The 24,838-nt window shown below is 44.5% G+C and overlaps 1 protein-coding gene across 8 annotated transcripts in view; it reads left to right on the plus strand.

Annotated features, from left to right (window-relative positions):
• The window catches only part of LOC139756514 (FAST kinase domain-containing protein 5, mitochondrial), a 120,572-nt gene that overhangs the window by 42,698 nt on the left and 53,036 nt on the right, over positions 1-24,838 (plus strand). For all 8 annotated transcript variants that reach the window (XM_071675977.1, XM_071675974.1, XM_071675976.1 and 5 more), the window contains one exon: positions 155-305. In XM_071675977.1, the coding sequence (XP_071532078.1) occupies positions 155-305 (151 nt within the window). The remainder of the gene's footprint in view (positions 1-154; positions 306-24,838) is intronic.

The following is a 24,838-nucleotide window of genomic DNA, read 5'->3' on the forward strand; positions in this document are numbered from 1 at the left end:
GTCTCTTGAAGTTCAGAGCTGATTTCTGTTTTATTACATTTTAAATTGAATTAACTTTAAATACATATCAAATTTTTTTTTCATTTATGTATTGCAATTCTTGTGTTATGACTTTGGGCAGGTATATTTTGATATAGATTTATTGTGCCTGCAGCAATACTTGGGAAACTTACCATTAGGACCTGTAAAAAGCCTAACCCACCAAGAAAGACTGCTACTAGAAGTGAAGGACAAACTAGCAGCCATGTTGGGAGGATTGCACTTCATCACTGCGACACATGTCTTACCCCATATCCAGACTCCAGGTAAGCAGTACTAGGATGTATTTCACTGTACAGGTATACATAAGTAATTTTTAAGAAATATGAATATCCTCCTATATTGTAGAGACCCTTCCATTTATCTGTCTTCCCATGTATTCCCCGTGTGTCTTAGAAGGCGACTAAAGGGGGCGGGGGGCTGGGAACTCTCCCATCCATGTATTTAACTTTCTAAAAGGGGAAAGAAGAAGGAGTCATACGAGAAGTGCTCATCCTCCTTGAAGGCTCAGATTAGGGTGTCTAAATGTGTGTGGATGTAACCAAGATGAGAAAAAAGGAGAGATAGGTAGTATGTTTGAGGAAAGGAACCTGGATGTTTTGGCTCTGGGTGAAACGAAAGCTGAAAGGTAAAGGGGAAGAGTGGTTGGGAATGTCTTGGGAGTAAAGTCAGGGGTTAGTGAGAGGACAAGAGCAAAGGAAGGAGTAGCAGTCCTCCTGAAGCAGGAGTTGTGGGAATATGTGATAGAGTGTAAGAAAGTGAACTCTAGATTGATATGGGTAAAACTGAAAGTGGATGGAGAGAGATGGGTGATTATTGGTGCCTATGCACCTGGTCATGAGAAGAAAGATCATGAGAGGCAAGTGTTTTGGGAGCAGCTGAGTGAGTGTGTTAGCAGCTTTGATTCATGAGACCAGGTTATAGTGATGGGTGATTTAAATGCAAAGGTGAGTAAGGTGGCAGTTGAGGGTATAGTTGGTGTACATGGGGTGTTCAGTGTTGTAAATGGAAACAGTGAAGAGCTTGTAGATTTGTGTGCTGAAAAAGGACTGGTGATTGGGAATACCTGGTTTCAAAAGAGATATACATAAGTATATGTATGTGAGTAGGAGAGATGGCCAGAGGGCATTATTGGATTATGTGTTAGTTGATAGGCATGTAAAAGAGAGAATTTTAGATGTTAATGCACTGAGAGTGGCAACTGGAGGGATTTCTGATCACTATCTTGTTGAGGCAAAGGTGAAGAATTGTAGAGGTTTTCAGAGAAGAAGAGAGAGTGTTAGGAAGAAGAGAGTGGTGAGAGTAAGTGAACTTGGAAAGGAGACTTGTGTGAGGAAGTACCAGGTGAGATTGAGTGCAGAATGGCAAGAGGAGAGCAGATGACGAAAGGGGAGTGTATTTAGGGAATGGGATGTATTTAGGGAAGCAGTGATGGTTTTGCACAAAAGATGCATGTGGCATTAGAAAGGTGGGAGGTGGGCAGATTAGAAAGGGTAGTGAATGGTGTGATGAAGAAGTAAGATTGTTAGTGAAAGCAAGAGAGGCATTTGGATGATTTTTGCTGGGAAGTAATGAAATGACTGGGGAAGGTATAAAAGAAAGTGGCTGGAGGTCAAGAGAAAGGTGCAAGAGATGAAAAAGAGGGCAAATGAGAGTTGGGGTGAGAGAGTATCATTATATTTTATGGAGAATAAAAAGATGTTTTGGAAGGATGTAAATAAAGTGCGTAAGACAAGAGAACAAATGGGTGCATCGGTGAAGGTGGCAAATGGGGAGGTAGTAACAAGTAGTGATGAAGTGAGAAGGAGGTGGAGTGAATATTTTGAAGGTTTGTTGAATGTGTTTGATGATAGAGTGGTAGATATAGGGTGTTTTGGTCGAGATGGAGTGCAAAGTGAGAGGGTCAGGAAAGAATGTTTTGGTGAACAGAGAAGAGGTAGTGAAAGCTTTGTGGAAGATGAAAGCTGGCAAGGTGGTGTGTTTGGATAGTATTGCAGTGGAATTTATTAAAAAAGGAGTTGACTGCATTGTTGATTGGTTGGTAAGGATATTCAGTGTATGTATGGTTCATGGTAAAGTGCCTGAACCATGAGTGTTCAAATTACAGAGGTATAAGTTTGTTGAGTATTCCTGAGAAATTATATGGGAGGATATTGATTGAGAGGGGAAAGGCATGTACAGAGCATCAGACTGGGGAAGAGCAGTTCAGTTTCAGAAGTGGTAAAGGATGTGTGGATCAGGTGTTTGTTTTGAATGGTTTGCTTTGAATGTATATGAGAAATACTTAGAAAAACAGATGGATTTGTATGTAGCAATTATGGATTTGGAGAAGGAATATGACAGGGTGGATAGAGATGCCAGAAGCAGGGAAAAGTTTTTATCAAGGATGTAAGGCATGTATATGAGTAGGAAAGAAAGGAGAGTGATTGGTTCCCAGTAAGTGTTGGTTTGCTGCAGGGATGCATGATGTCTCCATGGTCGTTTGATTTGTTTATGGATGGGGTTGTTAGGGAGGTGAATGCAAGAGTTTTGGAGAGAGGGGCAAGTATGCAGTCTGTTGTGGATGAGAGGGCATGGGAAGTGAGTCAGTTATTGCTTGCTGATGATACAGCGCTGGTGGTTGATGCGGGTGAGAAACTGCAGAAGTTGGTGACTGAATTTGGTAAAGTGTGTGAAAGAAGAAAGTTGAGTGTAAGTGTTAATAAGAGCAAGGTTATTAGGTTCAGTAGGGTTGAGGGACAAGTTTAATTGGGAGGTAAATTTGAATGGAGAAAAACTGGAGTAAGTGCCTTTAGATATCTGAGAGCGGACTTAGCAGTGGATGGAGCCATGGAAGCGGAAGTGTCACAGGGTGGGGGAGGTGGCAAAGGTTCTGGGAGCATTGAAGAAAGTATGGAAGGTGAGAACATTATCTTAAAGAGCAAAAATGGGTATGTTTGAAGGAATAGTGGTTCCAACAGTGTTATATGGTTGCAAGGCATGGGCTATGGATAGGGTTGTGCAGAGGAGAGTGGATGTGTTGGAAATGAAATGTTTGAGGAGAATATTTGTTGTGAGGTGGAAGGGAATTGTTTTAGATTCTAGGAGTGGACAAAGCATTGAATGGAGCCATGGAAGCAGAAGTGAGCCTTAGGGTGGGGGAGGGGCCAAAGGTTCTGGGAGTGATGAAGAATGCGTGGAAAGAGAACATTATTGTGCAAAGGAAAAATTGGTACGTTTGAAGGAATAGTAGTTCCAACAATATTATATGGTTGCGAGGCATGGGCTATAGATAGGGTTGTATGGAGGAGGGTGGATGTGTTGGAAATTAAATATTTGAGGACAATATGTGGTGTGAAAGGGTAAGACAGATGTGTGGTTATAAAAAGAGTGTAGTTGAGAGAACAGAAGAGGGTGTGTTGAAATGGTTTGGACATAGGGAGAAACTGAGTGAGGAAAGGTTGACAAAGAGGATATATGTGTCAAAGGTAGAGGGAACAAGGAGCAGCGGGAGACCAAATTGGAGGTGGAAGGATGGAATGTGAAAGATTTTTGAGTTATCGGTACCCAAAAATACAGAAGGGTGAGAGGCATGCAAGGAATAGAATGAATTGAAGCGATGTGGTATACCGGGGTCAATGTGCTGTCAATGGACTGAACTAGGGCACACGAAACTTCTGGGCTAAACCATGGAAAGGTCTGTGGGGCTTAGATGTGGATAGGGAGCTGTAGTTTCAGTGCATTACACATGACAGGTAGAGACTGAGTGTGAACAAATGTGGCCTTTTTTTTCTATTTTCCTTGTGCTACCTCACTGAAGCAGGGGGTAGCGATGCTGTTTCTTGTGGGGTGGTGTAGCACCAGGAATGGTTGAAGGCAAGCAAGTATGAATATGCACATATAAGAAGGCGACTAAAAGGGAAGGGAGCGGGTGGCTGGAAATCCTCCCCTCTCATTTTTATTTAATTTTCCAAAAGGAGGAACAGAGAAGGTGGCCAGGTGAGGATATTCCCTCAAAGGCCCAGTCCTCTGTTCTTAACGCTACCTCGATGATGCGGGAAATGGCGAATAGTATGAAAGAAAGAAAGAAGTTTGTTGAGTATTCCTGGTAAATTATATGGGAGGGTATTGATTGAGAGGGTGAAGGCATGTACAGAGCATCAGATTGGGGAAGAGCAGTGTGGTTTCAGAAGTGGTAGAGGATGTGTGGATCAGGTGTTTGCTTTGAAGAATGTATGTGAGAAATACTTAGAAAAGCAAATGGATTTGTATGTAGCATTTATGGATCTGGAGAAGGCATATGATAGAGTTGATAGAGATGCTCTGTGGAAGGTATTAAGAATATATGGTGTGGGAGGAAAGTTGTTAGAAGCAGTGAAAAGTTTTTATCGAGGATGTAAGGCATGTGTACGTGTAGGAAGAGAGGAAAGTGATTGGTTCTCAGTGAATGTAGGTTTGCAGCAGGGGTGTGTGATGTCTCCATGGTTGTTTAATTTGTTTATGGATGGGGTTGTTAGGGAGGTAAATGCAAGAGTTTTGGAAAGAGGGGCAAGTATGAAGTCTGTTGGGGATGAGAGAGCTTGGGAAGTGAGTCAGTTGTTGTTCGCTGATGATACAGCGCTGGTGGCTGATTCATGTGAGAAACTGCAGAAGCTGGTGACTGAGTTTGGTAAAGTGTGTGGAAGAAGAAAGTTAAGAGTAAATGTGAATAAGAGCAAGGTTATTAGGTACAGTAGGGTTGAGGGTCAAGTCAATTGGGAGGTGAGTTTGAATGGAGAAAAAAGGGAGGAAGTGAAGTGTTTTAGTTTTCTTGGGGAGTGGTATTTTTTTTTTCCTGGCAGCGGATGGAACCATGGAAGCCGGAGTGATCATAGGGTGGGGGAGGGGGGGGGGGGGGGGGGGGGGGGGTGGGGGGGGGGGGGGGGGGGGGGGGGGGGGGGGGGGGGGGGGGGGGGGGGGGGGGGGGGGGGGGGGGGGGGGGGGGGGGGGGGGGGGGGGGGGGGGGGGGGGGGGGGGGGGGGGGGGGGGGGGGGGGGGGGGGGGGGGGGGGGGGGGGGGGGGGGGGGGGCGGGCGGGGGTGGCCGGGGGGATCGGGGTACTGGGGGGTGGGGGGATCGGGGGGGGGGGGGGCGGACGAAGGGGGGGGGTGGGAGGGGGGCTGGGGGGGGGGGGGGCGGCGGGGGGGGGGGGTGTGGGGGGGGGGGGGGGGGGGGGGGGTGGGCTGGGGGGGGGGCCCGGGGGGGGGGTGTGTGGGGGGGGGGGGAGTGGGGTGGGGCGGGGGGGCGGGTGGGGGGGGGTGGGGGGGGGGGGGGGGGGGGAGGGGAGCGAGGGGTGGGGGGGGGGTGGTGGGTGGGGAAGGACCGGGGGGGGGGGGGGGGGGGGGGGGGGGGGGGGGGGGGGGGGGGGGGGGGGGGGGGGGGGGGGGGGGGGGGGGGGGGGGGGGGGGGGGGGGGGGGGGGGGGGGGGGGGGGGGGGGGGGGGGGGGGGGGGGGGGGGGGGGGGGGGGGGGGGGGGGGGGGGGGGGGGGGGGGGGGGGGGGGGGGGGGGGGGGGGGGGGGGGGGGGGGGGGGGGGGGGGGGGGGTGGGGGGGGTGGGCGGGGGGGGGGGGGGAGCGGGGGGGGGGGGGGGGGGGGGCGGGACGGGGGGGGAAAAATTCGGGGGGGCCTTGAAGAATGTGTGTGAAGTCGAGACATTATCTCGGAAAGCAAAAATGGGTATGTTTGAAGGAATAGTGGTTCCAACAATGTTGTATGGTTGCGAGGCGTGGGCTATGGATAGAGTTGTGCGCAGGAGGATGGATGTGCTGGAAAAATGAGATGTTTGAGGACAATGTGTGGTGTGAGGTGGTTTGATCGAGTGAGTAACGTAAGGGTAAGAGAGATGTGTGGAAATAAAAAGTAGCGTGTGAGGTAGAAGCGAAGGGGTGGGGGGGGGGGGGGGGGGAGACGGGTGTTTTGAAGTGGTTTGGGCACATGGAGGGTACATGAGTAAGGAAAGATTGACCAAGGGATATATGTGTCGGAGGTGGTGGAACGAGGAGAAGAGGGAGAACAAATTGGGGGGTGGAAAGCTGGAGTGAAGAAGATTTGTGTGGTCGGGCCTGAACATTCAGGGAGGGTGAAAGGAGGGCAAGGAATTGAGTGAATTGGAGCGAATGTGGTATACAGGGGTTGACGTTGCTGTCAGTGATTGAACAAGGCAGTGAAGCGTCTGGGGTAAACCAATGGGAAAGCTGTTTAGGTATGTAATATTTGCGGTTGTGGATGTATGTTATACATGTGTATGGGGGGGGTTGGGCCATTTCTTTCGTCTGTTTCCTTGCGTACCTCGCAAACGCGGGGAGACAGCGCAAAGTTATAAAAAAAAATGAATTTATGTATTTGTCTTTTTTTTTTCTTTTTTTTTGAATTGTCGCTGTCCCACCGCATTTGCGTGGGTAGTGCAAGGAAAACCAGACGATAAACTAAGTAGGGGCCCCAAACCCCCACCCCCATACACATTATATAACTTCGTCCACACCATTGCATTGTACATACCTACACAGCTTTCCTCTTTACACACAGACGCTTCACATGCCCTGATTCAATCCACTGACAGCCGGTTCAACCCTGGTTTGGTAATACCACATCGCCTACAGTTCAATCTATTACTTGCCCTCCTTTCACCCTCCTGCATGTTCAGGCCCCGATCACACATAATCTTTTTTTACTCCATCTTTCCACCTCCAATTTGGTTCCTTTCCCTCTTCTCCTCGTTCCCTCCACCTCCGAACATAATTTTTCTCTTCTTGGTCATTCTTTCCGCATACTCATTCTCTACTTGTGGACCACAACCATTTCAAAAACACCAGCTTCCTGCTCTCTCAACCCAAAGGACTCTTGTATATTGTCATACATCTTCTCTCACCCTTAGGATTACTTATCTCCTGAGAATTTACAAACCGACCTACCTAGCCACACCACAACACACTTGTCCCTCGCTAAACATCTTCCATTTCCAAGCACAGCGCATCTCCTGAGACACAAAACGTATCCATTGCCCCACGCCTAGCAACCACATCAACATTGTTGGAACCAAACGTTTTCCTATATTACAGACCCATTTTTGCTCTTTTCCGAGATCAATTGTTCTGACTTCCACACAGTCCTTCAAGGCTCCCAGAATACTTCGCCCCTCCCCCTCACCCCTCCACACCCTATGGATCCCACTTCCGCTTCCTTGGTTCTTCCGCTGCCAGATTCCACTCCCAGTTACTATATAAACATTGCATTTCCTCCTGTTTTTTCTCCATTCGAAACTCACTGCCCGACCAATTGACTTGACCCTCAAAAATAATTACCCTACTGTACCCCAATAACCTTGCTCTTTTAATTACTATTAACTTTCTTCTTTTTACACAATATTTCCTAAACTCTGTAACCAGCTTCTGCAGTTTTTCACCATGAATCTGCCACCAGCGCTGTATCACGCAGCGGAACAAAACAAACTGACTCACTTCCCAATGCTTCTCATAACCAAACAGACTTCATACTTGCCCCGCTTTCAAAACTCTTGCATTAAGCCCTCCTAACATACCCCATCATAAACAATATTTTAAACAACAATGGAGACATCACACACCCCCCGCCGCTAACCTACATTCATGAGAAACCAATCTCTTTCCTTATCTTCCTACACGTTTACACATAGCCTTACATCCTCGATTAAAATAAAAACTTTTTCTCTGCTTCTAACAAACTTTCCCCCAACATATATTTCTTATTTACCTTCCACAGAGCATCTCTGTCTATCTACTATCATATGCCTTCTCCAGATCCATAATGACTACCATACAAATCCATTTGCTTATCTAAGTATTTATACATACATTCTTCAAAGTAATCACATGATCCACACATCCTCTTCCACTTCTGAAAACACATGATTCTTCCCCCAAACTGATGCTCCTGTACATGCCTTCACCCTCTCAATCAATTCCCTACCCATTTATTTGCAGAGTAATACCAACAAAACTTATACCTCTGTAATTTGAGGCACTCACTTCTTATCCCCCTTTGCCATTTGTACAATGGCACTATGCACGCATTCTGCCATTCCTCAGGCCCTCACATGAGTCATACATACATTATAATAACCTTACCAAACAGTCATACAATACAGTTCACCCGTTCTTTTTAAATAATTCCCACTGCATACCATCCAAACCTGCTGCCTTTGCCGGCTCTTTCATCTTCCGCAAGCTTTTACTACCTCTTCTTGGTTTACCAAATCATTTTCCTAACCCTCGCACTTTGGCTATACCACCCGACCAATTCACCCTATATCTCAGCACACTCTATCATATACAATTATATATATATGAATATGGTTGATGTGCCTGTAGGATTGGCGGAGACATGCGAGCATAGTTCGCCTTGTACAAAGCAAGGGGATTAAGAGTGTGTGCCTCATAATTACAGAGGGTTCTAAGTTTGTTGGTAGTATTCTGGTAAATTATTTCGGCGAGGGTATTGATTGAGAGGGTGAAGGCATGTTCGGTAGCATCAGATTGGGGGAAGTGCTGTGTGGTTTAAGATAGTGGTAGAGGATTTTTGGGGGATCAGGTGTTTGATCTTGAAGAAATGTATGTGAGAAACATCACTTAGAAAAGCAATGGATTTGTTGTAGCAATTTATGGATTCGGGAAGCATATGATAGAGTTGATTGAGATGCTTGTGGATGGTTTTTTTTTTTTTTTTTTTTTTTTTATAATTTGTCGCGGTCCCCGAGTTGTTGTTGCGATTGGTCTAGCGCAAGGAAAGACGAACGAAATGGCCCCCCCCCCCCCCCCATACACATGTACATTACACACGTCCACACACGCCTATTATACTTACCTACCATACTGCTTTTCCATGGTTTTACCCAAGACGTTACATGCCTTGATTCAATTTCCACTGACAGCACGTCAACCCTGTATACACATTGGGACGTCCAATTCACTCTATCCTTGCCCTCCGTCACCTCTGCATGTTCAGGCCCCGTTCACATAATTTTTTTTCACTCCATCTTTCCTACATCAATTTGGTCTCCCTCTCTCCGCGTTCCCTCCACCTCCGAACATATACCTCTTGGTCAATCTTCCTCACTAATTCTCTCCATGTGCCCATAAACCATTTCAAAAACCCTCTCTGCTCTCTCAACACGCTCTTTTTATTTCCACACATCTCTCTTACCCTTACGTTACTTACTCGATCAAACCACTACACCACACATTGTTCCTCAAAATCTCATGTCCAGCACATCATCCTCCTGCGCACAAATCCTCTTCCTTATGCCCCAGACTGCATACCATTTACAACATTGTTGAACCACTATCCCTTCAAACATACACCCATTTTCGCTTTCCGAGATTATGTTCTCGACTCAACACATTTTTCAAGGCTTCCCAAAATTTGCCCCTACCCCACCCTATTGATCCACTTCCGCTTCCCATTGGTTCCATCCGCTGAAGATCCCTCTCCCAGATTTCTAATTACTCACTTCCTCCAGTTTTTCTCCATTATCAACTAACCTTCCCAATTGACTTGACCATCACACCCCTACTGGACTAATAAAACCTTTCGCTCTTATACACATTTACTCCTCAACTTTCTTATTCACACACTTTTTCCAAACCTCAGTCACCTGCTTCTGCAGTCTTCTCACTGGAATCTAGCCACCAGAGTTGTATCATCAGCGAAACATCAACTGACTCTACTTCCCAGGTTATCTCATCCCCAACTGACTTCATACTTGCCACCTCTTTCAGGACTCTTTTCATTTACCCCCCCTTACAACCCCCTCAATACAACAAATTAAAAAAAAATGGGAGCACATAACACACCTGCGGCAAACCTACATTCACTGAGAACCAATCCTCTTTCATCCTCTTCCTACACGTACACATGCCTTAAATCCTCGATAAAAATTTTCACTGCTTCTAATCAACTTGCCTCCACCACCATATATTCTTTTAAAACCTTCCACAGTGCATCTATCAACTCTATCATATGCCTTCTCCAGATCCATTATTGCTACATACAAATCCATTTGCTTTTCTAAGTATTTCTCACATACATTATTCTAAAAGCAAACTCCTGATCCTCTCATCCTCTACCACTTCTGAAACCACACTGCTCTTCCCAATCTGATGCTCTGTACATGCCTTCACCCTCTCAATCATACCCTCCCATATAATTTACCAGAATACTCAACAAACTTATACCTCTGTAATTTGGAGCACTCACTCTTATCCCCTTTGCCTTTGTACAATGGCACTATGCACGCATTCCGCCAATCCTCAGCACCTCACCATGAGTCATACATACATTAAATAACCTTACCAACCAGTCAATAATACAGTCACCCCTTTTTTAATAAATTCCACTGCAATACCATCCAAACCTGCTGCCTTGCCGCTTTCATCTTCGCCAAAGCTTTTACTACCTCTTCTCTGTTTACCAAATCATTTTCCCTAACCCTCTCACTTTGCACACCACCTCGACCAAACACCCTATATCGCCACTCTAATCATCAAACACATTCAACAAACCTTCAAAATACTCACATCCATCTCCTTCTCAACATCCACCACACTTGTTATCACCTCCCCATTTGCGCCCTTCACTGAAGTTCCCTTTTCCTCCCTGTCTTACGAACTTTTTTTCCCCCCTTTCCAGAAAATCTTTTTTTTCCCAAAAATTTTAATAATACTCTCTCCCCCCAAAACCTTTTTGCCCTTTTTTCCCCCTTTTGGCCCTTTCCCCTTTCTTGCCTCCTGTCTCTTTTTTTTTATACATTAAAAATAAAATTGAAATTTTTTCCCTGCAAAAACCCGGCCAAATCCCTCTCTCTTTTTTTCACAAAAAATTTTTTAACCTTCTTCACCCCACCACTCACAAACCCTTTCTAATCAACCCACCTCCCATTTTTTTTCTCACCCACAAGCCCCCTTTGCGCAACCCCCATCACTGTTTCCCCAAAAACCCCCCTTTCCCCCCCCAACTTTCCCCTTACTTCCTTTGTTCTCAACCTTTTTCCATTCGTACCGTCCTTCCGGGTTTTTCCCTCAAAAAGGTCTCCTTCCCAAGCTACTTACTCTCACCACCCCTCTTCACCCCAACATTCCCCTTTTCCCTTTTCTGAAAACCCTTACAAATCTTCACCTTAGCCCCACAAAAATAATAAATAAATTTTTCCCCCAGTTGCCCCCTTTTTTAGCACATTAAACCCTAAAAAATCCCCCTTTTATTAATATAAAATATAATATAATATAAATTAGTTATAATTTTTTTATTAATTTAATAAAAAATTTTATAAAAAATTTTTATAATTTATTTTTTTTTTTTAACCCCCCAAAATTTCTCTTGGGCAAACTTTCCTCACTCATTCTCTCCATGTGCCCAAAAACCCCTTTCAAAAACACCCTCTCTTTGCTCTCTCAACCACGCTCTTTTTATTTTTAAAACATCTCTCCACCCTTAAAGTTTTTTTTACTTTTGAAACAAAACCCCCTCACACCACACATTGTCCCCCAAAAAATCTCATTTCCAAACACATCCCCTTTCCCCCTGCGCACAATTCTATTTCCTATCCCGCCCTTCAAAACCCCAAAAACATTGTTGGGAAACCCCAAAATTTCCCTTTAAACCCTAAACCCCTTTTTTTCTTTCCGAGATAAATTTTTCCCACTTTCCAACATTCTTTAAGGGGTCCCCAAAAAATTTTCCCCCCCCTCCCCAACCCTATGATCCACTTCCGCTTCCAATTTTTCCCTCCGCGCCCCGGTCCCCCCTTTTCCCCAAATCTAAACACTTCACTTCCTCCAGTTTTTCTCCATTCAAAATCACCTCCCAATTGACTTGAACCCCCAAACCCCCACTGTACCTAATAACCTCCTTTTTTCCCATTTTCTCTTAATTTCCCTTTTTCCCCACCCCTTTACCAAATTTAGTTTCCCCCTTCGCAGTTTCTTAATGGGAAACAAAAAACCCCCGCGCTGTATCTCACGAACAACAACTGCCCCCCACTTCCCCAAAACTCCCCCAACCCCCAAAAAGACTTTATAAATTTCCCCTCTTTCCAAAACTCCTTTCATTCCACCTCCCCAACAAAAACCCATCCATAAACAAATAAAAAAACCAAGGAGACACACACAAAACCCCCGCCGCAAACCTAAAATTTACTGAGAACCAATCACTTTCCTCTCTTCCTACACTTTCACATCCTTCATCCCGATAAAAACTTTTCACTTTCTTTCCCAACAACCCCTTTTTTTCCCCCCCACCATTTTAAATTTTTAATACCTTCCCCCAGAGCACTCTTCAAATCCCATCATATCCTTTTCTCCAGATCCATAAATGCTACAAAAAAAATCCATTTGCTTTTCAAAGTTTTCTCCATACATTCTTCAAAGAAACAAACCCGATCCACACATCCTCTACCCTTCTGAAACCACACGCTCTTTCCCCCAAACTGATGCTCTGTTACATGCCCTCACCCTCTCAACAATACCCTCCCCATATAAATTTCCAGGGAAACTCAACAAACTTATACCTCTGTAATTTTTAGCACTCACTCTTATCCCCTTTGGGCCCCCTTTTTACAAAGGGGACAAACACGCAAATTTTGCCAATCCCCAGGCACCTCAACCATTAGTCCCTAATACATTAAATAACCTTACCAAAACCCGTCAACAATCTTCACCCCCCCTTTTTTTTTAAATTCCACTGCAATACCATCCAAAAACCCGCTGCCCATGCCGGCCCTTTTTTTTTTCCGCAAAGCTTTTACTACCTCTTCTCTGTTTAAAACCAAAAAACAATTTTTCCCCAACCCCCCCACATTGCACAAAACCCCCCGACCAAAACCCCCCTATATAAGTTTGTTGAGTATTCCTGGTAAATTATAGGGGAGGGTATTGAATTGAGAGGGTGAAGGCATGTACAGACATCAAATTGGGGGAAGAGCAGTGTGTTTCAGAAGTGGTAGAGGAGTGTGGATCAGGTGTTTGCTTTGAAGAATGTATGTGAGAAATACTTAGAAAAGCAAATGGATTTGTATGTAGCATTTATGGATCTGGAGAAGGCATATGAATAGAGTTGATAGAGATGCTCTGTGGAAGGTATTAAGAATATATGGTGTGGGAGGAAAGTTGTTAGAAGCAGTGAAAGTTTTATCGAGGATGTAAGGCATGTGTACGTGTAGGAAAGAGGAAAGTGATTGGTTCTCAGTGAATGTAGGTTTGCAGCAGGGGTGTGTGATGTCTCCATGGTTGTTTAATTTGTTTATGGATGGGTTGTTAGGGAGGTAAATGCAAGAGTTATTGGAAAGAGGGGCAAGTATGAAGTCTTTTGGGGGATGAGAAAGCTTGGGAAGTGAGTCAGTTGTTGTTCGCTGATGATACAGCGCTGGTGGCTGATTCATGTGAGAAACTGCAGAAGCTGGTGACTGAGTTTGGTAAAGTGTGTGGAAGAAGAAAGTTAAGAGTAAATGTGAATAAGAGCAAGGTTATTAGGTACAGTAGGGTTGAGGGTCAAGTCAATTGGGAGGTGAGTTTGAATGGAGAAAAAACTGGAGGAAGTGAAGTGTTTTAGATATCTGGGAGTGGATCTGGCAGCGGATGGAACCATGGAAGCGGAAGTGGATCATAGGGTGGGGGAGGGGCGAAAATTCTGGGGGCCTTGAAGAATGTGTGGAGTCGAGAGCATTATCTGGGAAAAGGGCAAAAATGGGTATGTTTGAAGGAATAGTGGTTCCAACAATGTTGTATGGTTGCAAGGCGTGGGCTAGGGATAGAGTTGTGCGCAGGAGGATGGATGTGCTGGAAATGAGATGTTTGAGGACAATGTGTGGTGTGAGGTGGTTTATCGAGTAAGTAACATAAGGGTAATAGAGATGTGTGGAAATAAAAAGAGCAGGGTTTGTAGAGAGCAAAAGAGGGTGTTTTGAAATGGTTTGGGCACATGGAGAGAATGAGTGAGGAAAGATTGACCAAGAGGATATATGTGTCGGAGGTGGAGGGAACGAGGAGAAGAGGGAGACCAAATTGGAGGTGGAAAGATGGAGTGAAGAAGATTTTGTGTGATCGGGGCCTGAACATGCAGGAGGGTGAAAGGAGGGCAAGGAATAGAGTGAATTGGAGCGATGTGGTATACCGGGGTTGACGTGCTGTCAGTGGATTGAATCAAGGCATGTGAAGCGTCTGGGGTAAACCATGGAAAGCTGTGTAGGTATGTATATTTGCGTGTGTGGATGTATGTATATACATGTGTATGGGGGGGGTTGGGCCATTTCTTTCGTCTGTTTCCTTGCGCTACCTCGCAAACGCGGGAGACAGCGACAAAGTATAATAAAAATGAATATATGTATGTCTTTTTTTTTTCTTTTTTTTTTTGCCTTGTCGCTGTCCCCCGCATTTGTGAGGTAGCGCAAGGAAACAGACGAAAGAAGTGGCCCAACCCACCCCCATACACATGTATATACATACGTCCACACACGCAAATATACATACCTACACAGCTTTCCACGGTTTACCCCAGACGCTTCACATGCCCTGATTCAATCCACTGACAGCACGTCAACCCCGGTATACCACATCGATCCAATTCACTCTATTCCTTGCCCTCCTTTCACCCTCCTGCATGTTCAGGCCCCGATCACACAAAATCTTTTTCACTCCATCTTTCCACCTCCAATTTGGTCTCCCACTTCTCCTCGCTCCCTCCACCTCCGACACATATATCCTCTTGGTCAATCTTTCCTCACTCATTCTCTCCATGTGCCCAAACCATTTCAAAACACCCTCTTCTGCTCTCTCAACCATGCTCTTTTTATTTCCACACATCTCTATTACCCTTATGTTACTTACTCGATCAAACCACCTCACACCACACATTGTCCTCAAACATCTCATTTCCAGCACATCCATCCTCCTGCACACAACTCTATTAATAGCCCACGCCTCGCAACCATACAACATTGTTGGAACCACTATTCCTTCAAACATACCCATTTTTTGCTTTCCGAGATAATGTTCTCGACTTCCACACATTCTTCAAGGCTCCCAGGATTTTCGCCCCCTCCCCCACCCTATGATCCACTTCCGCTTCCATGTTTCCATCCACTGCCAGATCCACTCCCAGATATCTAAAACACTTTACTTCTTCCAGTTTTTCTCCATTCAAACTTACCTCCCAATTGACTTGACCCTCAACTTACTGTACCTAATAACCTTGCTCTTATTCACATTTACTCTTAACTCTCTTCTTTCACACACTTTATCAAACTCAGTCACCAGCTTCTGCAGTTTCTCACATGAATCAGCCACCAGCGCTGTATCATCAGCGAACAACAACTGACTCACTTCCCAAGCTCTCTCATCCCCAACAGACTTCATACTTGCCCCTCTTTCCAAAACTCTTGCATTCACCTCCCTAACAACCCCATCCATAAACAAATTAAACAACCATGGAGACATCACACACCCCTGCCGCAAACCTACATTCACTGAGAACCAAACACTTTCCTCTCTTCCTACACGTACACATGCCTTACATCCTCGATAAATACTTTTCACTGCTTCTAACAACTTGCCTCCCACACCATATATTCTTAATACCTTCCACAGAGCATCGCTATCAACTCTATCATATGCCTTCTCCAGATCCATAAATGCTACATACAAATCCATTTGCTTTTCTAATTATTTCTCATATACATTCTTCAAAGCAAACACCTGATCCACACATCCTCTACCACTTCTGAAACCGCACTGCTCTTCCCCAATCTGATGCTCTGTACATGCCTTCACCCTCTCAATCAATACCCTCCCATATAATTTACCAGAAATACTCAACAAACTTATACCTCTGTAATTGGAGCACTCACTCTTATCCCCTTTGCCTTTGTACAATGGCACTATGCACGCATTCTGCCAATCCTCAGGCACCTCACCATGAGTCATACATACATTAAAAAACCTTACTAACCAGTCAATAATACAGTCACCCCCTTTTTCAATAAATTCCACTGCAATACCATCCAAACCTGCTGCCTTGCCAGCTTTCATCTTCCACAAAGCTTTTACTACCTCTTCTCTGTTTACCAAATCATTTTCCCTAACCCTCTCACTTTGCACACCACCTTGCCCAAAACACCCTATATCTGCCACTCTTATCATCAAACACATTCAACAAACCTTCAAAATACTCACTCCATCTCCTTCTCACATCACCACTACTTGTTATCACCTCCCCATTTGCGCCCTTCACTGAAGTTCCCATTTGCTCCCTTGTCTTACGCACTTTATTTACCTCCTTCCAGAACATCTTTTTATTCTCTCTAAAATTTAATAATACTCTCTCACCCCAACTCTCATTTGCCCTTTTTTTCACCTCTTGCACCTTTCTCTTGACCTCCTGTCTCTTTCTTTTATACATCTCCCACTCAATTGCATTTTTTCCCTGCAAAAATCGTCCAAATGCCTCTCTCTTCTCTTTCACTAATACTCTTACTTCTTCATCCCACCACTCACTACCCTTTCTAATCAACCCACCTCCCACTCTTCTCATGCCACAAGCATCTTTTGCGCAATCCATCACTGATTCCCTAAATACATCCCATTCCTCCCCCACTCCCCTTACTTCCATTGTTCTCACCTTTTTCCATTCTGTACTCAGTCTCTCCTGGTACTTCCTCACACAGGTCTCCTTCCCAAGCTCACTTACTCTCACCACCCTCTTCACCCCAACATTCACTCTTCTTTTCTGAAAACCCATACAAATCTTCACCTTAGCCTCCACAAGATAATGATCAGACATCCCTCCAGTTGCACCTCTCAGCACATTAACATCCAATCCCAATTAACATCTATCCCAAAGCTTCTGATTCAATCCACTGACAGCACGTCAACCCTAGTATACCACATCGCTCCAGTTCACTCTATTCCTTGCCCTCCTTTCACCCTCCTGCATGTTCAGGCCCCGATCACACAAAATCTTTTTCACTCCATCTTTCCACCTCCAATTTGGTCTCCCTCTTCTCCTCGTTCCCTCCACCTCCGACACATATATCCTCTTGGTCAATCTTTCCTCACTCATTCTCTCCATGTGACCAAACCATTTCAAAACACCCTCTTCTGCTCTCTCAACCACGCTCTTTATATTTCCACACATCTCTCTCACCCTTACGTTACTTACTCGATCAAACCACCTCACACCACACATTGTCCTCAAACATCTCATTTCCAGCACATCCATCCTCCTGCGCACAACTCTATCCATAGTCCACGCCTCGCAACCACACAACATTGTTGGAACCACTATTCCTTCAAACATACCCATTTTTGCTTTCCGAGATAATGTTCTCGACTTCCACACATTCTTCAAGGCTCCCAGAATATTCGCCCCCTCCCCCACCCTATGATCCACTTCCGCTTCCATGGTTCCATCCGCTGCCAGATCCACTCCCAGATATCTAAAACACTTCACTTCCTCCAGTTTTTCTCCATTCAAACTCACCTCCCAATTGACTTGACCCTCAACCCTACTGTACCTAATAACCTTGCTCTTATTCACATTTACTCTTAACTTTCTTCTTTCACACACTTTACCAAACTCAGTCACCAGCTTCTGCAGTTTCTTACATGAATCAGCCACCAGCGCTGTATCATCAGCGAACAACAACTGACTCACTTCCCAAGCTCTCTCATCCCCAACAGACTTCATACTTGCCCCTCTTTCCAAAACTCTTGCATTCACCTCCCTAACAACCCCATCCATAAACAAATTAAACAACCATGGAGACATCACACACCCCTGCCGCAAACCTACATTCACTGAGAACCAATCACTTTCCTCTCTTCCTACACGTACACATGCCTTACATCCTCGATAAATACTTTTCACTGCTTCTAACAACTTGCCTCCCACACCATATATTCTTAATACCTTCCACAGAGCATCTCTGTCAACTCTATCATATGCCTTCTCCAGATCCATAAATGCTACATACAAATCCATTTGCTTTTCTAAGTATTTCTCACATACATTCTTCAAAGTAAACACCTGATCCACACATCCTCTACCACTTCTGAAACCACACTGCTCTTCCCCAATCTGATGCTCTGTACATGCCTTCACCCTCTCAATCAATACCCTCCCATATAATTTGCCAGGAATACTCAACAAACTTATACCTCTGTAATTTGAGCACTCACTCTTATCCCCTTTGCCTTTGTACAATGGCACTATGCACGCATTCTGCCAATCCTCAGGCACCTCACCATGAGTCATACATACATTAAATAACCTTACCAACCAGTCAACAATACAGTCACCCCCTTTTTAAATAAATTCCACTGCAATACCATCCAAACCTGCTGCCTTGCCGGCTTTCATCTTCCGCAAAGCTTTTACTACCTCTTCTCTGTTTACCAAATCATTTTCCCTAACCCTCGCACTTTGCACACCACCTCGACCAAAACACCCTATATCTGCCACTCTATCATCAAACAAATATATATATATGACTCATGGTGAGGTGCCTGAGGATTGGCGGAATGCGTGCATAGTGCCATTGTACAAAGGCAAAGGGGATAAGAGTGAGTGCTCAAATTACAGAGGTATAAGTTTGTTGAGTATTCCTGGCAAATTATATGGGAGGGTATTGATTGAGAGGGTGAAGGCATGTACAGAGCATCAGATTGGGGAAGAGCAGTGTGGTTTCAGAAGTGGTAGAGGATGTGTGGATCAGGTGTTTGCTTTGAAGAATGTATGTGAGAAATACTTAGAAAAGCAAATGGATTTGTATGTAGCATTTATGGATCCGGAGAAGGCATATGATAGAGTTGATAGAGATGCTCTGTGGAAGGTATTAAGAATATATGGTGTGGGAGGAAAGTTGTTAGAAGCAGTGAAAAGTTTTTATCGAGGATGTAAGGCATGTGTACGTGTAGGAAGAGAGGAAAGTGATTGGTTCTCAGTGAATGTAGGTTTGCGGCAGGGGTGTGTGATGTCTCCATGGTTGTTTAATTTGTTTATGGATGGGGTTGTTAGGGAGGTAAATGCAAGAGTTTTGGAAAGAGGGGCAAGTATGAAGTCTGTTGGGGATGAGAGAGCTTGGGAAGTGAGTCAGTTGTTGTTCGCTGATGATACAGCGCTGGTGGCTGATTCATGTGAGAAACTGCAGAAGCTGGTGACTGAGTTTGGTAAAGTGTGTGGAAGAAGAAAGTTAAGAGTAAATGTGAATAAGAGCAAGGTTATTAGGTACAGTAGGGTTGAGGGTCAAGTCAATTGGGAGGTGAGTTTGAATGGAGAAAAACTGGAGGAAGTGAAGTGTTTTAGATATCTGGGAGTGGATCTGGCAGCGGATGGAACCATGGAAGCGGAAGTGGATCATAGGGTGGGGAGGGGGTGAAAATTCTGGGGGCCTTGAAGAATGTGTGGAAGTCGAGAACATTATCTCGGAAAGCAAAAATGGGTATGTTTGAAGGAATAGTGGTTCCAAAAATATTGTATGGCTGCGAGGCGTGGGCTATGGATAGAGTTGTGCGCAGGAGGGTGGATGTGCTGGAAATGAGATGTTTGAGGACAATGTGTGGTGTGAGGTGGTTTGATCGAGTGAGTAATGTAAGGGTAAGAGAGATGTGTGGAAATAAAAAGAGCGTAGTTGAGAGAGCAGAAGAGGGTGTTTTGAAATGGTTTGGGCACATGGAGAGAATGAGTGAGGAAAGATTGACCAAGAGGATATTTGTGTCGGAGGTGGAGGGAACGAGGAGAAGTGGGAGACCAAATTGGAGGTGGGAAGATGGAATGAAAAAGATCTTGAGTGATCGGGGCCTGGACATGCAGGAGGGTGAAAGTCGGGCAAGGAATAGAGTGAATTGGATCGATGTGGTATACCGGGGTTGACGTGCTGTCAATGGATTGAATCAGGGCATGTGAAGCGTCTGGGGTAAACCATGGAAAGTTGTGTGGGGCCTGGATGTGGAAAGGGAGCTCTGGTTTCGGGCATTATTGCATGACAGTTAGAGACTGAGTGTGAACGAATGGGGCCTTTGTTGTCTTTTCCTAGTGCTGCCTCGCACACATGAGGGGGAGGGGGATGGTATTCCATGTGCGGCGAGGTGGCGATGGGAATGAATAGGGGCAGACAGTGTGAATTGTGTGCATGGGTGTATATGTATGTGTCTGTGTGTGTATATATATGTGTACATTGAGATGTATAGGTATGTATATTTGCGTGTGTGGACATGTATGTATATAAATGTGTATGGGGGTGGGTTGGGCCATTTCTTTCGTCTGTTTCCTTGCGCTACCTCGCAAACTCGGGAGACAGCGACAAAGCAAAATGAAATATAAATAAATATATATATATATATAATAAAATATATATATATATATATTTTTTTTTTCTTTATACTTTCTCGCTGTCTCCCGCATTTGCGAGGTAGCGCAAGGAAACAGACGAAAGAAATGCCCCCCCCCCCCCCATACACATGTACATACACACGTCCACACACGCAAATATACATACCTACACAGCTTTCCATGGTTTACCCCGGACGCTTCACATGCCTTGATTCAATCCACTGACAACACGTCAACCCCTGTATACCACATCGCTCCAATTCACTCTATTTCTTGCCCTCCTTTCACCCTCCTGCATGTTCAGGCCCCGATCACACAAAATCCTTTTCACTCCATCTTTCCACCTCCAATTTGGTCTCCCTCTTCTCCTCGTTCCCTCCACCTCCGACACATATATCCTCTTGGTCAATCTTTCCTCACTCATTCTCTCCATGTGCCCAAACCATTTCAAAACACCCTCTTCTGCTCTCTCAACCACGCTCTTTTTATTTCCACACATCTCTCTTACCCTTACGTTACTTACTCGATCAAACCACCTCACACCACACATTGTCCTCAAACATCTCATTTCCAGCACATCCATCCTCCTGCGCACAACTCTATCCATAGCCCACGCCTCGCAACCATACAACATTGTTGGAACCACTATTCCTTCAAACATACCCATTTTTGCTTTCCGAGATAATGTTCTCGACTTCCACACATTTTTCAAGGCTCCCAAAATTTTCGCCCCCTCCCCCACCCTATGATCCACTTCTGCTTCCATGGTTCCATCCGCTGACAGATCCACTCCCAGATATCTAAAACACTTCACTTCCTCCAGTTTTTCTCCATTCAAACTTACCTCCCAATTGACTTGACCCTCAACCCTACTGTACCTAATAACCTTGCTCTTATTCACATTTACTCTTAACTTTCTTCTTCCACACACTTTACCAAACTCAGTCACCAGCTTCTGCAGTTTCTCACATGAATCAGCCACCAGCGCTGTATCATCAGCGAACAACAACTGACTCACTTCCCAGGCTCTCTCATCCCCAACAGACTTCATACTTGCCCCTCTTTCCAGGACTCTTGCATTTACCTCCCTAACAACCCCATCCATAAACAAATTAAACAACCATGGAGACATCACACACCCCTGCCGCAAACCTACATTCACTGAGAACCAATCACTTTCCTCTCTTCCTACACGTACACATGCCTTACATCCTCGATAAAAACTTTTCACTGCTTCTAACAACTTGCCTCCCACACCATATATTCTTAATACCTTCCACAGAGCATCTCTATCAACTCTATCATATGCCTTCTCCAGATCCATAAATGCTACATACAAATCCATTTGCTTTTTTAAGTATTTCTCACATACATTCTTCAAAGCAAACACCTGATCCACACATCCTCTACCACTTCTGAAACCACACTGCTCTTCCCCAATCTGATGCTCTGTACATGCCTTCACCCTCTCAATCAATACCCTCCCATATAATTTACCAGGAATACTCAACAAACTTTTTTTTTTTTTTTTTTTTTTTATACTTTGTCGCTGTAATTTGAGCACTCACTCTTATCCCCTTTGCCTTTGTACAATGGCACTATGCACGCATTCCGCCAATCCTCAGGCACCTCACCATGAGTCATACATACATTAAATAACCTTACCAACCAGTCAACAATACAGTCACCCCCTTTTTTAATAAATTCCACTGCAATACCATCCAAACCCTGCTGCCTTGCCGGCTTTCATCTTCCGCAAAGCTTTTACTACCTCTTCTCTGTTTACCAAATCATTTTCCCTAACCCTCTCACTTTGCACACCACCTCGACCAAAACACCCTATATCTGCCACTCTGTCATCAGACACATTCAACAAACCTTCAAAATACTCATTCCATCTCCTTCTCACATCACCACTACTTGTTATCACCTCCCCATTTACGCCCTTCACTGAAGTTCCCATTTGCTCCCTTGTCTTACGCACTCTATTTACCTCCTTCCAGAACATCTTTTTATTCTCCCTAAAATTTACTGATAGTCTCTCACCCCAACTCTCATTTGCCCTTTTTTTCACCTCTTGCACCTTTCTCTTGACCTCCTGTCTCTTTCTTTTATACTTCTCCCACTCAATTGCATTTTTTCCCTGCAAAAATCGTCCAAATGCCTCTCTCTTCTCTTTCACTAATACTCTTACTTCTTCATCCCACCACTCACTACCCTTTCTAAACAGCCCACCTCCCACTCTTCTCATGCCACAAGCATCTTTTGCGCAATCCATCACTGATTCCCTAAATACATCCCATTCCTCCCCCACTCCCCTTACTTCCATTGTTCTCACCTTTTTCCATTCTGTACTCAGTCTCTCCAGATACTTCTTCACACAGGTCTCCTTCCCAAGCTCACTTACTCTCACCACCTTCTTCACCCCAACATTCACTCTTCTTTTCTGAAAACCCATACTAATCTTCACCTTAGCCTCCACAAGATAATGATCAGACATCCCTCCAGTTGCACCTCTCAGCACATTGACATCCAAAAGTCTCTCTTTCGTACGCCTGTCAATTAACACGTAATCCAATAACGCTCTCTGGCCATCTCTCCTACTTACATAAGTATACTTATGTATATCTCGCTTTTTAAACCAGGTATTCCCAATCATCAGTCCTTTTTTAGCACATAAATCTACAAGCTCTTCACCATTTCCATTTACAACACTGAACACCCCATGCATACCAATTATTCCCTCAACTGCCACATTACTCACCTTTGCATTCAAATCACCCATCACTATAACCCGGTCTCATGCATCAAAACCGCTAACACACTCATTTAGCTGCTCCCAAAACACTTGCTTCTCATGATCTTTCTTCTCATGCCCAGGTGCATATGCACCAATAATCACCCACCTCTCTCCATCAACTTTCAATTTTACCCATATTAATCGAGAATTTACTTTCTTACATTCTATCACATACTCCCACAACTCCTGTTTCAGGAGTATTGCTACTCCTTCCCTTGCTCTTGTCCTCTCACTAACCCCTGACTTCACTCCCCAGACATTTCCAAACCACTCTTCCCCTTTACCCTTGAGCTTCGTTTCACTCAGAGCCAAAACATCCAGGTTCCTTTCCTCAAACATACTACCTATCTCTCCTTTTTTCACATCTTGGTTACATCCACACACATTTAGGCACCCCACTCTGAGCCTTCGAGGAGGATGAGCACTCCCCGCGTGACTCCTTCTTCTGTTTCCCATTTTAGAAAGTTAATACAAGGAGGGGAGGATTTCCGGCCCCCCGCTCCCGTCCCCTCTAGTCGCTTTCTACGACGCGCGAGGAATACGTGGGAATTATTCTTTCACCCCTATCCCCAGGGATAGGGGTGAAATATATATATATATATATATATATATATATATATATATATATATATATATATATATATATATATATATTATCCCTGGGGATAGGGGAGAAAGAATACTTCCCACGTATTCCCTGCGTGTCGTAGAAGGCGACTAAAAGGGAAGGGAGCGGGGGGCTGGAAATCCTCCCCTCGTTTTTTTTTTTTAATTTTCCAAAAGAAGGAACAGAGAAGGGGGCCAGGTGAGGATATTCCCTCAAAGGCCCAGTCCTCTGTTCTTAACGTTACCTCGCTATCGCGGGAAATGGCGAATAGTAAGAAAAAAAAAGAAAAAAAATATATATATATATATATATATATATATATATATATATATATATATATATATATATATATATATATATTTTTTTTTTTCTTTCTTTTAAACTATTCGCCATTTCCCGCGTTAGCGAGGTAGCATTAAGAACAGAGGACTGGGCCTTTGAGGGAATACCCTCACCTAGCCCAATTCTCTGTTCCTTCTTTTGGAAAATTTGGTCTCCCTCGTTCCCTCCACCTCTGACACATGTATCCTCTTTGTCAATCTTTCCTCATTCATTCTCTCCATGTGACCAAATCATTTCAAAACACCCTCTTCTGCTCTCTCAACCACACTCTTTTTATTACCACACATCTCTCTTACCCTTTCATTACTTACTCGATCAAACCACCTCACACCACATATTGTCCCCAAACATCTCATTTCCAGCACATCCACCCTCCTGTGCACAACTCCATGTATAGCCCACGCCTCTCAACCGTATAACATTGTTGGAACCACTATTCCTTCAAACATACCCATTTTTGCTTTCCAAGATAATGTTCTCGACTTCCACACATGTTTCAACGCTCCCAAAACTTTCGCCCCCTCCCCAACCCTATGATTCACTTCGGCTTCCATGGTTCCATCCGCTGCCAAATCCACTCTCAGATATCTAAAACACTTCACTTCCTACAGTTTTTCTCCATTCAAACTTACCTCCCAATTGACTTTTCCCTAAACCCTACTGTTATATATATATATATAT

This window comes from Panulirus ornatus, chromosome 22 (genome assembly GCF_036320965.1).
Source record: "Panulirus ornatus isolate Po-2019 chromosome 22, ASM3632096v1, whole genome shotgun sequence".
Classification (NCBI taxonomy): Eukaryota; Metazoa; Arthropoda; class Malacostraca; order Decapoda; family Palinuridae; genus Panulirus; species Panulirus ornatus.